The sequence below is a fragment of the Callorhinchus milii genome, unplaced genomic scaffold (genome assembly GCF_018977255.1).
Source record: "Callorhinchus milii isolate IMCB2004 unplaced genomic scaffold, IMCB_Cmil_1.0 Scaffold5, whole genome shotgun sequence".
Taxonomy (NCBI): Eukaryota; Metazoa; Chordata; class Chondrichthyes; order Chimaeriformes; family Callorhinchidae; genus Callorhinchus; species Callorhinchus milii.
This window is the reverse complement of record NW_024704746.1, coordinates 68,264,091-68,280,362: the sequence shown is the minus strand read 5'-3', so window position 1 is coordinate 68,280,362 and position 16,272 is coordinate 68,264,091. Positions and strand designations below refer to the sequence as shown.

General features: G+C 48.2%; 1 protein-coding gene across 1 annotated transcript in view; it reads right to left on the bottom strand.

The window, feature by feature from the left end:
- The window catches only part of snd1 (staphylococcal nuclease and tudor domain containing 1), a 332,034-nt gene extending 323,590 nt beyond the window's left edge, over positions 1-8,444 (bottom strand). The window contains exon 1 of the mRNA XM_042335292.1: positions 8,309-8,444. Within this exon, the coding sequence (XP_042191226.1) occupies positions 8,309-8,386 (78 nt within the window). The 5' untranslated portion in view covers positions 8,387-8,444. The remainder of the gene's footprint in view (positions 1-8,308) is intronic.
- Positions 8,445-16,272: the final 7,828 nt, after the last annotated feature.

The following is a 16,272-nucleotide window of genomic DNA, read 5'->3' as shown; positions in this document are numbered from 1 at the left end:
CACATCACTTTCTGCTGTTCCCAAAACACAAGACAACTACCTACCTGAACAACAGCAAAGCATCGACACGGCAGATACGCAGTGAGGTTCTAAATCGGCTAATCACAAAAGCACTATATGTCAATAGGTCTCAGGCGGGTTGGCTATTAGAACTCTGCTTCGACACTAGTTCCAATGGGTCAACTCGATTATTTTTGTAACTCCAGTAATATAGACCTCGTTATAGCAAAATGCAAGAGGAAAATCCAGGCTGCTCTCATGCAGTTGCAATAGGAGAACAGTCTGTGAGAAATGGCCTTTTATTTCAGTGGGATGCAGCGAGGAGGAGCTTCAGAAGAGGGCAGAACTGAATTGGAGGAGCAGTATATAATTTAGCTCACTCAAGGAAGGCTGTTGCTCGGCAGCTGAAAGCAGTTGTTGGGACACAATTGGAGCTTAATGGAGGGGTGAAACAGGAGGCAAGATGGAAGGCTGACAAACAACACTTTCTTATAAAATTATACACCAGGCGGAGTGTCACACAGCAACCCAGAAGGCAATATTATACAGTATATTCTGTGAAGCACTTTGAGACTTCTCGAAGACGTGATAAGGCCCTATATCAACAAAATTACATTCGGGAGGACATCCCAAGGCGCTGGACAGTCAGTATTTCGGACCTGAGCTGGGGGCTCGGGACTGGGGAGGGTGGAGGGCAGGGGGTGATTGAGAACACGGTCGAAGAGGAGGGTCTTAAAGGAGGCAAGGGAGGGGGCGCGAGCGGAGGGATTGCGGGATCGAGTTCCAGATGGGAGCAGAGTGACAGAGTGGGTGAGGCGGGGGACGAGAAGCAGGTCAGAGCCCACTGAGCAGAGAGGGTGGTAGGGGGTTAGGAGGTTGCAGAGGTATAGGGGAGCAAGGCCATGGAGGGCTTGGAAGGTGAGGACCAGGATCTTGAACTGTATCCTCTGTGTAATGGGAAGCCAGTGGAGTTGGGCGAGGATGCAAGGATTATTATAGTTATTAATTATTGTTATTACACTTATCCAGACCTAGAAACGCAAAGCAATGGAAAGAGCAAAATGACTGAATGTTTCACGTATCACATCAAAACTTTTAACACGTGTTCCTGGTTTGCTGGAGATTCACAGCACATTAGGTTTTTATTTCTGACCTCTCCGGTAATTGCAATTTCTCTTTTTAAATGTCCACAAGCATTAATAAGTTAGCGTACTAGGGAGTCATGTGAGACGATTAGTGAAATACACCAGATTTCAGCACAGGGAAGATTATACACTGGAAAAAAATCCACCCTAAGTAAATTGGAGTCCTGTAGCTTTGTGTAAAGAAATTCTTCCTGGTGTCTGCTCTCAGTGTGTCCTTCACCCCTGAACATCTGCCCTGCTCGTCACTGAAGGCTTAACTGAAATTCCTTCATGTCCTCACCATGTGGGGAATTTGCTGTCTTGGTCATGTCATGCTGAACTGATTGAACGATCTTAGTACTCGGCAGCTTTGGAATGATAGTTATTTTAATACAGGTAATTGGGGAAAGCATTATCCCTGGAAATACAAACTTGCTGGAACAGCGGTTCCTGAATATCTTGTTTGTTTAGTTCCCTCTGGTCCTATACAGTCTACTGATGTATGGGTAGTGAAAATTGCTATCATCAGCCTATTTGGATACAAGAGTAGTTTATTAATGATAATAATGTCTTTGCATTTGATATAGCATTTCGCCCTGCGAACACAGGTCACTCGCTTGTGAGAATATATAAGATATATACCCACAACAGTAGCTAGTGCCAGGTGAATGGCAGATTCTACAGCTCTCTATGGCAGGATGCATCACATCCACTCCCTAATTTATTCTCCTGCTCTCCAGATATGCTGCATAGAGACCTGTGCATGTCGCTTAACTTTCTTCTGAAGCAGCTTGAAATCCACTTCATCCTCCTCCACTCCGACCTAAGGGGAAGTGTTAAAAAGCACTGATGTTCCTTCAGAATCGCAGGAGCTTTATAATAATGTGACTCACACACCCACATGCAAGTGCCTTGCTGAACTGAAAACATTTAGCTCAGTTAACTGCGCAATTGCTATCTACAACTCCAGCATGAGGGGTATTGTGGAGTCCTGTAGCTTAATGGTTAGACCACTTGCCTGACAAGCGAGAGGACCGGTGTTCGATTCCCAGGCCGGGTGAAATGTTGAGCAAGTTTCCTTGCTCTACACACCTCTGTTTACCCAGTAGTAAGTAGGAACCTGCTTGCTAGTCGATTGGCAGATCGTTTTTCCGGGGGGAATTATCTCTTCAAAAAATAAAAAATATTTTGGACACTCAATCCACGACTGTTTGTGGGACGCTGTTGTGCACATTGGCTGCCGCATTTCGCCCAAAAAATATACAATCAATTCACTTTACAGTACATTCTGTGAAGTGGTTGGAGATGTCTCAAAGATGCGATAAGGCACTATATCAAATGCAGGGATTATTATTACTACATTATAAAAGCAGTCTCATTGCCTATTGTTCACCTTCAATAAATTTCCAGTTTCTGTCTCAGATGTTGAGAAGTAAAGAGAGACTAGAAAGACCTGGAGTTTGCAGACTTGGAAGACAGTCTTCCCTGGTGTGCAACATGGCAGGAAGAGGGAGGTGAGCTGGAGAAAGAAAAATGTCGATCTCTCTTTCTAAAGCACTTCACAGATAATTGCTCTCAAGTATAATCTAACCAGCAGCAATTCTCCTAAATTCACAAACAGCCTTTGAGGTGGACAATTACACTGGAGGGCTTTTGTTGAATACCATTAGTTTCACAGGTTGAAGAATAGGGTTATTCATGTCTCAACTGAAAGATGACAGCTGAATGAGAAGAAATTTTGAATCCCCAGTAACTGGTCTGCCCTTCCAAATCCTGCGATGAGCAAAGTTGGCTGTGCTGTCATTAGTACTGAGGACCCGCCTGACTCGGGAAACAGACTAGATTCTGACGTTCCACTGCCAAAGATGTTACCTTGAAGTCAAGGAGGATAGTCACTAGTTGGTCATTTGACATCCGACAAGCACGGGTTTGAGCCCTCACAAGGTGGATGATAGGTACCAGGAACTCCTGGTGGGCAAACGCAGCTCAGCATGAAATGTGTGAGAGCATTGCCACCATCTTCCTGCCCACAGCTCAGACACATCCCTTCCAATTGAGCGATGGTTCTACCAGTTGTGGTGCAGAGTTTGAGCAGCTTACCTCTCTGCAAACCAATCAAGGTACGAACATGTTTTCACAAATCTGGGTTCCAGGTAATGCCTTCCAGCAGCTGCTACCCCAATCCTCAAAATTTCCTCATCAGCTATCTGATGGACATCTGCCCAATGTATGGTGGGAGGACATCTACAGTACAGCTTGTGAAGTGCCAGCCACCTTGAATGTTCTCGAAGACCAAATGCAATGCTGCCTACCAGGTTTACTCAGCTCCAGCTGCTTAATTCGGGTCCTCATGCAAAAGGCCTTGGCAAATAGACAAATCCAACACACTGCTTATAACAATAATAATCTTTGCATTTGTTATAGCGCTTTTCATGTCTTCTAGCCATCTCAAAGTACTTCAGAGAATATACTGTAAAGTGAATTGACTGCATGTTTGCGGGCGAAACACGGCAGCCAATTGTGCACAGCAGCGTCCCACAAACAGTCGTGGATTGAAATGACCAATTTTATTATTATTTATTTTTCTTGAGGGATTATTATCAGGAGTGTGGAGTAAGAAACTTGCCCACGGTTTGGCCCTGACCTGCCGGGAATCAAGCCCAAGTCTCTCGCTTGCGAAGCGAGTGCTCTAACTACTGAGCTACTTGCTTGATCCTGGACTGCACAAATGGGCCAAAGGAACTCTCTCTGCTGGACTCCCCGGGCACTCAAAACTCTAAAGGAAAATCCCTTTCTAAATCTATGGAAAAGACTGGTTAAAGATTCAGAAGTCGATAAAGAGCTTGAGTGGACATTAAATGAGATTAGAAGAGATCAGCCAAGAAAAGCACAGGAACATGTACTGAAAGTAGACGGCAGTGTGGGAGTGAGCAGAAGAGCGGAATTACATTAGATGGTTTATGTTGAGATAAAAAGAAACCGGTGTAAATCTGATAAGTCAGAAAGGTCCATTTCTGTACTGTAATATTCCATGAGCTTATGAAACGAGCAAACACTACACAAGGATTGAACCCACAACCTTCTAACAGGGAGGCAAGAATCCTAACAACTGAGCCAAGCTGACTCCCAAGTGTAAATACTATGCATTGTAAAACATCTATCGAGGTGCAAACAGCTCCAGATTCAAGCCTTGCATTTATATAGTGCCCCCCATGCAGGGTAGCGTCCCAGAGCACTCGACAGTTGCAGAGCATGATGCCGAGCTGTGGGGGTGGTGGGTAGGTGACCATAGGCAATGGGATTGGGGAGTAATCAGGTCAAAGAGATAGGGAGATGTCAGGACATGAAGTTTACGCTGAGTTAACCAATCTCAACCAGTTGTCACAAGAGAGGGAATAATCAGCCGGGACCCCACTTCTTTCAGTGGCCTCTGCAGCAAAATACACACACGGATGTCACGAGAAAGATCAAAGTGGGCTCAACAAGAACACTACCATCAAGACGTAGATTGGGCATTACACTAGAGGACGAGGATCACCCGGAACTGAACAGCCTGGGCACAAACTTCTCAATAATCCATTAACTATGCCCAGTTTTTTTTAAAAAAACAATACACAGTATTATGAAGGGAGTGGAAGTGGCCGATGGCGTGGTCAAAGAGGAGAGCCTTGAGGCTGGACTTGAAGGAGGCTAAGGAGGGGGTGAGGCAGAGTGACTGGGGGATGGAATTCCAGAGGTTGGGGGTAGTGTCTGAATGCTCTCCCGCCAATGGTGGGGCGGGGGACGTGGAGCAGCCAGAGCCGGCTGAGCGGAGGGAGCGGGCGGGCTGGTAGGGGGTTAGGTCGCAGAGGTAGGGTGGGGCGAGACCATGGAGGGCTTTGTATGTGAGGACCAGGATCTTGAACTGGATCCTCTGAAGGATAGGGAGCCAATGGAGTCGGGCGAGAGTGGGGGAGACGGGGTCATGGAGTTTGGTGCGGGAGAGGACACGGGCTGCAGAGTTCAGGATTATCTGCAGCTGTGGAGGGAGGAGTTGGGAAGGCCGACAAGCAGGGCCTTTGCATAGTCGAGCCTGGAGGTGATGAAGGCATGAACAAGTTTCAGCGCCTGAGGGATGAGGTAGTGGCGGAGTCGGGCGATGTTACGGAGATGAGGGAAGGCAGAGCGGGTCATGACTTGAATGTGGGGGAGAAGACAGTTGTAGTGAGCAACCATGGAGGGTGATGCTTCCAGAGCCTGAGGTGCGGAGCCGCTGGCACGAGCCAATCAGCAGGGCCTCAGTCTTGTTCACATTAAACTGTAGGAAATTTGCCCTCATTCAGGACTTGGTGTCTGACAGATAGTCTGTCAGGACAGCAGTGGGTCTGGAGTTGAGTGTGGGGGCAGAAAGATAGAGTTGGGTGTCATCCGCGTACATGTGGAAGTTGACCCCATGTCTGCAGATGATGTGACCAAAGGGGAGCATGTAGATATTAAAGAGGAGAGGGCCAAGGACACAGCCCTGAGGGACGCCAGACATGACAGTGCGAGGGCTGGAGGAGAAACCGTTAGAGGCAACAAAGTGGAGACGGTGAGAGATAGGAATCGAACCAGGCAAGTGCACATCCGTGAAGATAAAGTAAAGCGGAGAGGCGGTGTATGAGGATGGAGTGGTCAACAGTGTCGAATGCAGCAGAGAGGTCGAGGAAGTCAAGGAGGCAGAGGGAGCCCTGATCACAGATGTTCAGAATGTCATTAGTGACTGTGACCAGAGCTGTTTCCGTGCTGTGGGCAGCGCGGAAGCCGGATTGGAGGGGATCAAAGAGGGAATGGCGAGAAAGAAAGGAGCGGAGCTGGGATAGGAGAGGGCCCAGAAAGGTGGAGCTGGGAGACGAGGAGAGAGGTGGGGATGGGATCGAGGGAGCAGGTGGTGGGTTTGAGTTTGCGGACAGTCGTGGTGAGGGAGGAGGGAGAGATAGGGTCAAAGGAGTATAGGGGGGGATGGGTGGGGGGGTGGCTGTGGACGGGTCTGAGGTGGCTGAACATAACCCCTTGATTTTAGATTCGAGGAAGTCCAGCTTCTTCTCACAAGATTTTTAAAATTTATAACAACATTTTTGTTGTGGGCAAAACGATAAAAGTTTTTTTTTTTTTTTTTAAATTTCAAGGACCGCGTAAGTTTATTTTAAAAAAACGTAACTGCGTTTAAAAATAACCGCACGCATGTAAATCCTCCCGTTAACTTTGGGGCGTTTTAAGCTCTGCAGGTGGGAGTTAAATCTGGGCAACCACATGTTGCTCGTGACCAGTCAGCATTACTTTACACGTGTTTTAAAAGTTCAGGATTGCTTTCTGCAGATCAATTAATTCGTAAATCAATCCCAAATGCTCAAGAGAGAAAGCAAATGGTCGGTTTTGTTTTTAAAAAAAAGCCACTGAAGTTGTTCCTTCTTCCCCCTCACACCCCCCCTCCTCCTCCTCCTCCTCCTCCCTCCCCTCCTGCAAGAAACGCTTCTGCCTGAACCAGGGACCAAAGTCAGAAAAGCATTGCAACAGTTGGGGAAAAAAAAACACAGCGGCGGCGGTTAAATTATAACCAGAGGCAGATTTCTCCCGGCGAAAAAAAAACACACACACGCACACACGACGTGGACAGGCAAGAAAGCAAGAAAGGTGACAGATTGATCGGCGGGACTGGAAGATCAGAATACAAGTCTCTGAAAGAAGACGCTTTCGTGTGACAGATCAGCGTCCGCGTGGGTGAGAGAGAGAGAGAGAGAGTTTGTTTGCTGCCAGGAGAGGCCAGATTTACCAAGCGAGCCCCCTAGTGCCCTCCCTCCCTCCCCCACTACTGACTAACTTAGCATACGTGGCTCATTCGTGGCCCACTCAGCTGTGGCCCCCTCTCACACTCCATACCTCTCCCCTGGGGAGGTGATAGAGAACACACACACACACACACGCACACGCTCTCACACACTATAAAGAGCCATCTTCTCTCTCTCTCTCTCGCTCCCAAACCCTCTTTGAAGTACCGTATCTAGGAAACGACTTTCTTGGGAAGCGATACAGACACTCACCGTCTGCATCACACCCCCCAACACCCCCCCACCACACACTCCCACACACACCGTTAAAGAGCCAGTTTCACTCTCTCTCCCAAACTCAACTGAATTACTGTAACTGGGAACAACTTTTCTTTCTCTCTCTCTCTCTCGCTCCTCCAAGAACTTTCTTTGGCTCCTACCCCCCCCCCCACTCCCCCCTCTCTCTCCCCCCCCCCACCCCGCGTGCGGCAAGTCGCCACAAATTAAGTGTTTGCATTACAAAGTCCACTGACGCACTAACCCCCCCCAAAAAAAGCAGTAGCCCACCATCGACGACGGGGAAGGGGGGAGCAGCAGAGTGACCGACACACACAGACACACACACAGTGGGGGGGGTGGGGGGGGGGTCAAGCGCTGGTGAGAAACCTGAGTCTTCAAAAGAGGGGGAAAGAGAATGAAACACGGGTTTAAATTAAACCCCCACCAACCCCCCACCCCCCCACCCACACACACACCCCCACCCCACACCCCCCCCCCCCCACACACACCCCCCACCAACCCCCACCCCACACCCCCCCCCCACACCACACACACACCCCCTCTCAAAAATAGATGTTTTTTGAGGCACAGAAGGAGAAGGAAAAAACGCCCAATTGTGCGTGAAACCCGCCTAAACCCGCCCGCTTGTGCGTGCATTTCGCCTACATCCGCCCCATTGGGCGTGAAGTCCGCCCCTTAAACCCGCCCAATCTGGCCACATTGCACAGAGAGAGAGAGAGAGAGACACACACACACACAGACAGACAGAGACACACAGACACAGACAGACACACACACACAGACTTGGGACAGGAAAGTTGAACCCGAGCGCGGCTGCAGTGCAGGCGCCGAGGAGAGGGCGGAGGTGGCGCACTCCTCGGGAGCTGAGGGCACTTTTCTTGAACTCCTGACCAGAGGGGAGGGCTTCTCTTGCCCCCTCTCCGGCTCCCGCTCCCTCCTCCTCCTCCTCAGCAGCAGCAGCGGCGGCGGCTCGTGGCGGGTCTCCCTCAGAGCCGTTTTTTTTCCCCCTCTCTCTCTCCTCAGGAGTCCGCAAGTCGTCGTCGCTGCTGCTGCTCTCTCCCTCTCTCGTCCTCCCTCCACCCTCCGCCATCTCCTCACCAGCTTGACAATCCCCCGCTGGAGCTGCAGCGCCGGTGCCTGTTGCGCTTGGCTTTGAGCCGCTGCTGCCGTCGACATCGTTTCTCCCTCTCTCTCTCTCTCTCGCGTTTACGAGCGACCGACCGTTGGAAAGCCGAGTGAACCGGAAATGGAAAGCGAGCGGGAAGAGCTGAGGAGCCGGACGGGAGGGGGGGGAAGGGGAGGGGCCGATGACTGCTTCCGGGGCAGCTGGCCTCGCTCGCCCCAGCGACACGTCATGGCTACCTGGGGTCGGTGGACACGTCACTGCGGCCGGAGCCACGCCCCTCCCCCCCCTTGCCACCTTGGGCGGGTTTCACGCCCCGTTGGGCGGATTTGCTGGTCATTGGGCGTGAAGCGACAGCTTTGGGCGGGAGACTTAATTTTCTTTAAAAATTCATTTTAAGACCTCTGAAACTCCACGCCTTCTCACACACACTTTGAGGACCTTCTCCTTACACCGTTTGCGCAGCGCCGCACTGTCCTGAATTGGCCACTCCGCTGCCTGTAAGAGATTTAAAAGACGTGACATTGGGGCTACTTTTGGGGCTACTCTTTGTCGGGTGCGACTTTGGGCGACAATTGTAATTTAATTTTCTGGGTCAAAACTCCCGGGTTGTTGGCGTCTCTCCTCTGGACACGTCAGCCGGAGATTGAGTGGCGCCGGCGACCACCGCCGCCACCACAACAACAACAAGATTACATGTGTACAGCGCCTTTCACGTCGGGAGAACGTCCCAAGGCGCTGGACAGACAACAGCATTTCAGACTCGAAGGGAGAGGGGAGGGGAGAGGGAAGTGGCCGATGGCGTGGTCAAAGAGAGGGTCTTGAGGCTGGACTTGAAGGAGGCTAAGGAGGGAGCGAGGCGGAATGACTGGGAGATGGAGTTCCAGAGGTTGGGGACAGAGTGGCTGAATGCTCTCCCGCCAATGGTGGGGCGGGTGGGTCGGGGGACGTGGAGCAGCCGGAGTCGGCTGAGCGGAGGGAGCGGGCGGGTTGGTAGGGGGTTAGGAGGTCACAGGGGTAGGGTGGGGAGAGGCCATGGAGGGCTTTGTATGTGAGGACCAGGATCTTGAACTGGATCCTCTGAAGGATAGGGAGCCAATGGAATCGGGCGAGAGTGGGGGAGATGGGGTCACGGAGTTTGGTGCGGGAGAGGACACGGGCTGCAGAGTTCTGGATTATCTGCAGTCTGGAGGGAGGAGTTGGGAAGGCCGACAAGCAGGGCCTTTGCATAGTCGAGCCTGGAGGTGATGAAAGCATGAACAAGAGTTTCAGCGCCTGAGGGTGAGGTAGTGGCAGAGTCGGGCGATGTTACGGAGGTGAGGGAAGGCAGAGCGGGTCATGGCTTGAATGGAGGGGAGAAAAGACCCCCAGGTTCCTGACTGGCTTGGTCAGTTGAAGTGTGCAACCATGGAGGTCGATGCTGCCGGAGCCTGAGGTGCGGAGCCGCTGGCACGAGCCAATCAGGAGGGCCTCAGTCTTGTTCACATTCAACTGTAGGAAATTTGCCCTCATCCAGGACTTGATGTACGACAGCAGTCTGTCAGGACAGCAGTGGGTCTGGAGTTGAGGGTGGGGGCAGACAGACAGTCTGTCAGGACAGCAGTGGTTCTGGAGTTGAGGGTGGGGACAGAAAGATTGGAAGTTGACCCCCATGTCTGCGGATGACGTCACCAAGGAGGAGCATGTAGGTATTAAAGAGGAGAGGGCCACATGGTGGAGTCTGCGAGTTAAGGTGACCCTAGTTGGTGAACCAAATCCGGGCACAAGTATATATTTTGCCCCAAAAAACACACAGCAGATTCATCTTAAAGCGTATCCCGTGAAGCGCTTTGAGACGTCTCGAAGACATCATCAGGCTCTATATCAAATGCAAGGATTATTATTCATATATTAATTCCTGATGCTGGTGGTTACTGGGGAAACTTGTTGGATTGACGGCTGTGTTTCTCTGATGAGTTTTAATAATAATTATAAAAATAATAATCCTTACATTTGACGCAGCGTCTCATCAGGTCATTGAGACATCTCAAAGCGCTTCACAGGATATACTGTAAAGTGAATTGACTGAATATTGTGGGCGAAACGCAGCAATTGCGCACAGCAGCGTCCCACACGCAGTCATAGATTGCGATTTGGTTTTTAATGAATTGTAATAACCAGAAAAGTAACTCAAAGCCAAATATCACACCCTCCCTCTCCCCTCTGCATCCACCTTTGCATTTGGAAGAAGTTAGTAGACAGCTGCTGAAGTTGGTAGAATGTCAGTTATATCTTGAATTATCCAGATTACAAACACAATAAAACACATGGAGCTGTATTTATTCTGAATGGAAAACATCAAAACAGTACATATTAAATCAACATGGGTCAGTACCACACAGATGCTCCTAATTCTCTTATTATTAGTTTGTAGGAGTCCTGGACAACAGCAACAACAACTTGTGTTTAGATACAGTAAACCTCACATGTCAGTTGGGACCGTACATTTAATATGACTAATGCAAAGAATGCGTTATGTCAAACTTATATAGATTAGAAAGTCTTGATCGGGATTTGGGCAGATGGACGACTTCGGCGATTATGTGATTTATACTGATCAGACTTATGTGAGTTTTACTGTAGTACTCCTCAGGTAGGACAACATCTTGGAGCAAGTCACAAGATTGGTGTCAGATGCAGAGCAGGGGAGTGGGAGGAGGTGACTAAATGTGTTTGAAGAGGTAAGTTTTTAGGCAGGGTTTGAAAATAGATGTAGAGACGGTCAAGTTGATGATTAGCACTTTAGTAATTCTTCATTTGAATTAAACACAAACAGCCCAAAACATAAACAAAAATGCTCCCAAATGTCGGATATATGCTCTCGTGATAAGGAGATCAAACTGAACTTGGATGGCTGTTGGTAAAAGTCAATGTTTTCTATTGGTTTCAGAATCAGTGAACTCCGGCCCGCGTCACGTCCCCCGCCTCGCCCGCCCCCACCATTGGCAGGCGGTCCTTCTACCATTCCGACCCCACCCTCTGGAACTCCATCCCGCAGTCCCTCCACCTCGCCCCCTCCCTTGCCTCCTTCAAGACCTATTAGAAGACCATCCTCTTCGACCGTGCTTTCAACTCCCTCCTCCCCTGCCCCCCCCACCCGCCACCCCGATCCAAAACACTGACTGTCCAGCACCACGGGATGTCCTCCCGATGTGAAAGGCGCTCTACAATTGTAATTTTGTTGTTCTTGTTGTTGAATCCAGCTTCTGATCCAAGATCCAGCATCCACATTCGTTTGGGGGAGAGCGTTGTTGCGTAAAAAGTACCATCTGATTTCACTCCTAAATGCCCTAATTCCCATTTTAAGATTATGCCCCCTTGTTATGGATTAAAATTATTAAGGTAAAATGACTGCTGCACATACACAGTCATTTGACAATAATTGCCTTTGAAGCACTTTGAATGTTTGACATTATAGACGCTGAATCAAATGCATTTTATTTTACATATAGCAGTAATGCATAAGTACAAACGCAAACTAAATTATGTATTTTGATATGTTAAGACCATATACAACAACAACAAGATTCCATTTATAAAGCGCCTTTCACGTCAGGAGGACGTCCCAAGGCGCTGGGACGTCAATGTAAGGATTACTATTTTATACCCCAATTATTGAGGTTGTACATGAAACCCCACCTAAGCTTTGGGTTTGGTTATCATCTAGAAATACTGTTTCTACAAACAATCCTGTTAGTCATGTCAATAAATAGCGGTCGTGTTTCATGTCAGTTGCATTATTCAGCAGTTTGGCAGCTGTCTTAGAGCGGTAGAGAAAAACATGGAAAAACTGGAAGCAGAATCTGAAATAAAAACATAAGAATTTGCTGGCGAAAGAAGACCAAGGTCTATCTAGTTTGCCTCCCACCATCCTGGCAGTCACTTGACATGTTGTGTCCCAAACTATATACTGTATCCCCGGATATTATTCCCTAACAAATCCATTTCATTTATTCTTGAAACAAACAACATTTTCTGCTTCCACCGTCTCCCTAGGGAGCCTGTTCCAAAAGTTTACTGCTGGCTCACTCACTTGAAGTAGTGTTTCCGCAGAATTTACCCCTTCAGTCGCAGTCCATGTCCTCTTGTTCTACTGTTCAGTACAAGATGAAACAGCTTATCGTGGTCTACATTATCTAGTCCCTCTCAGAATCTTGAACATTGTTCAGGGTGATCCAATTGATGTGTTCAGATCAATGAAGGATTTGAAAAGGGAGTAGAAAAGATCTGAACCACTCAACAAAAGGGGGTCAGGCTAACATAACATTATCCATGTGCAATTCAATTATCCAGATGCTGTCAAGATTTCATCAAATGTCAATTATAGAAAAATGACCATAAGGGAGTCAATACACAACTGTAACCATTCAATTAAGGGACTATAACTAGCGCCGTTACTAATCACTCCACAATAACTGGAGTACAATAATAATAAACACAATAATATTAATAATCCTTGCATTTGATATAGCGCTTTTCACGTCTTCGAGACGTCTCAAAACGCTTCACAGAATATACTGTAAAGTGAATTGACTGTATGTGTTGTTGGTGAATTGCGCACAGTGAATTGCGCACAGCAGTGTCCCACAAACAGCTGTGGAGTAAGGAAACCTGCCTCAGATTTTGCCCTGACCGGGAATTGAGCCTGGGTCCTCTCTCTTGCAAAATGAGAGCGCTAACCACTTTGTTACAGGACTCCACAAAAATAAGCATAAGAAGCCCCACAAATGATAATAAGCATTACTACTACCCAATATGTTGAAGGAGATTGAAAAAACTAAAAAGGAAATTACTCTTCAAGAGAACATAACTTAAAACTAGAGCTAAACCATGTGAGAGACCAACCAGAAATTTGGTGCATCTTTAATCAATTGCAAGACCTCAAACTGAATAGCCCAATGAGAAGGGATTCTTAGCTACATGGCGAAGGAAAGTAAATGGGATTCAAGACAATCTGGAACAGTTCATCTGATGAGCTGCGAGTCATTGAAGGTTTCTAGTCAATGAGAAGTTAATCAAGTGATGGATTGCATTTTGAGGTCATTTACTAGATGTCAGAAGAATCTATTGTAAATGTCTGGGGACATGATCATAGTCTTTAGATGGATGAGCCACATTAATTTGATCAATGTAGCTATTTAACTTAACATAAAAGTGAAATGCAGGTTTACATTAAAAAGGACGGTACCAGTCTATTTCTAGGTGAATTCATTTGATACAGCGTCATTGAGTTTTACAGAATATATATCTTATAAAGTGGATTATTTTCTGGTAAAATGGATTGAATGTGTATTTTCTATTTTATTTTTATTAATATTGAAGTGAATGGCCAATTTTATTGGGGGATTATTGGCCGGGGGGAGTGGCAGGTGGCTGTGAGCAAGGTCGAAGAAGGTTTTCAGGCGGGACCTGAAAAAGGGAAGAAAGGGGGCAAGGTGGAGGAGGGATTGAGGGAGACTGTTCCAGAGCTTCGGGGCGTAGTGACTGAAGGCGTGGGGTGGAGGGTGCAAGGGACGAGCAGAAGGCCTGTGCCAGTCGAGCAGAGGCACCGGGTGGTGATTGGGGAGTGAGGAGGTCGGAGAGGGAGGGAGGTGCCAGAGAGTGAAGGGATTTGAACACAAGCGTGAAGATCCTGAAGTCGATCCATTCAGTGGAGTCTGGGCCAGAACTGGTGAGATGTGGGTACGGAATTTGGTCCGGGTCAGTGTGCGGGCGGCAGAGTTCTGAATGATCCTTTGAATGGTGGAGCTGGGGAGTGTATTTGAGTAATTCAGGTGGGAAGTGACAAACACATGCACAAGGGTTTCGGCTGCATTTGGTGTAAGCTACGGTCGGAGGTGGGAAATGTGGCGGAGGTGGATGAAGGTGGTCCTGGAAGCACAGCTGGAGTCGCACTGGATGCCTAGATTGCACACTTGTTCGGTGAGTGTGAGGGAGAGCCCAGGGAGGTTGAGGAGTTCAGATCCGCAGGAGTGAAGATGTTGACGTGAGCCAAGGAGCATGGCTTCCATCTTGTCCATATTCCACTGCAGAAAGTTTACACTCATCCAGGCCCTGATGTCTGCCAGACAAGCTGAGAGAACATCAGGGACCTGGAGTTGGTTCTGGAGGCAAAATAGATTTGTGTGTCATGCACAAACATTTGGAAGTTTCCCCCGTGTCTGCAGATGACATCACCCAGAGGGAAAAGAAGAGCTCTGGGGTACCCCACAGGTGACCAGGCGGGGGCGGGAAGAGAAATCATTGGCCGAGGTGAAATAGAGGCAGTTGGTTAAGTAGAACGCTTAAGTGGAAGGAGAGGTGTGAGGGTATGAGGACAGTTATGTGAGAGATTAGAGGGATGGAGGGTGGGGTTTTTGAGGAGAGGGGTGATAACGGGTTTTCAGGGGGAGTGGAACAGAGGCTGAGGAGAGAGACTGATTGACCATGTCCGCCAGCAGCGGGGAGAGGAGGGGGAGTTGAGTGACCAGCAGCTGGGTGGGGAGGGGGAGTTGAGTGACCAGCAGCTGGGTGGGGAGGGGGAGTTGAGTGACCAGCAGCTGGGTGGGGAGGGGGAGTTGAGTGACCAGCAGCTGGGTGGGGAGGGGGAGTTGAGTGACCAGCAGCTGGGTGGGGAGGGGGAGTTGAGTGACCAGCAGCTGGGTGGGGAGGGGGAGTTGAGTGACCAGCAGCTGGGTGGGGAGGGGGAGTTGAGTGACCAGCAGCTGGGTGGGGAGGGGGTCGGGGTAGCAGGTGGTGAACTTCATCCAGGTGATTGTGATTGAGAGGGAGGAGGGAGATATTACGTTAGGTTTATTGTACAATGATCACATGGATCAAATGTCTTGGTCTCCTTCAGTGGTTTCCTAAGACTTAGATGCCACTATTTCAAGAGAAATTTAGATTTCCATTCAAACTATATGGGCACTATTGTTTGAACTAAGTGGGTAAGAAAGGGGAGAGCGTGGAAAGTGAATCAGTGGATCATTGGAAATGAGAGGTTATTTCTAGTCATTTGGACAACAGGGTTGAGAGGTGTTTGTGGGGGAAGAGACACGGCTTACAATGTGGTGGGTACGGAATAGCAGAGACTGGGAGTATGTAACAGAGGGAGAGAAAGAAATGAGAGAGATGGGTGGGTGAGGGAGATGAACACACAAGGCTTCCCCTTGTGTGACAGGGGACATCATACATGGGAAAGTGGCAGTGAGACTGCATTTGGGGAGACTCCATCTATTTGTAGGACATTACACCAATAATGGACAATCATTAAGGATTAGAAAAAGATGTATTAGCTCTCAGTAACAGTTAAAGAAGCCAGACTGAGAGTAACACTCCCAATCTCCAATTAAATTCCATGCAACCTCCATTTCTGCACCCAGTGTTAGTCCCATAGAAACTATAAGAAAAGCACTGAATGCACATTCCCACAGTAACCTGAATGTAATTCAGCAATTGCCAATTCTTATTGATTACCAAACAATAAATAAACGATCCTAATACTGTAATAATTAATAATAATAATAATACTCACATTTTGACACAGCACATTTTCACATCTGAAAGTGCTCACAGGAATTGCACTGCAATCGCAAGGGTAGTGACTGTACCCTGTGAAGAATACCATTAAAAGAATAAGCATTATGTCTACCCATTACAGAAAGTTACTCTGTAATCCCCCCCACACACACACACTATTGACTGGCACTGGGCGAGCTACATTAATAATAATACATCTAATAAGATCAGATGCAGTCCAAATACATTTTGGATTCAATGTGCGCTCCCCCAGCATTTGCGAGCAATGCAAAGGATTAAAAACCCTCACAAAAAAAAGAGGAAAGGGGGAAAATAATATCTTTCTTTGACTCGAGACAGAAGTCTGCTTTGCTGGGGGGTGGGGGGACAGCTTTGCTTTAAG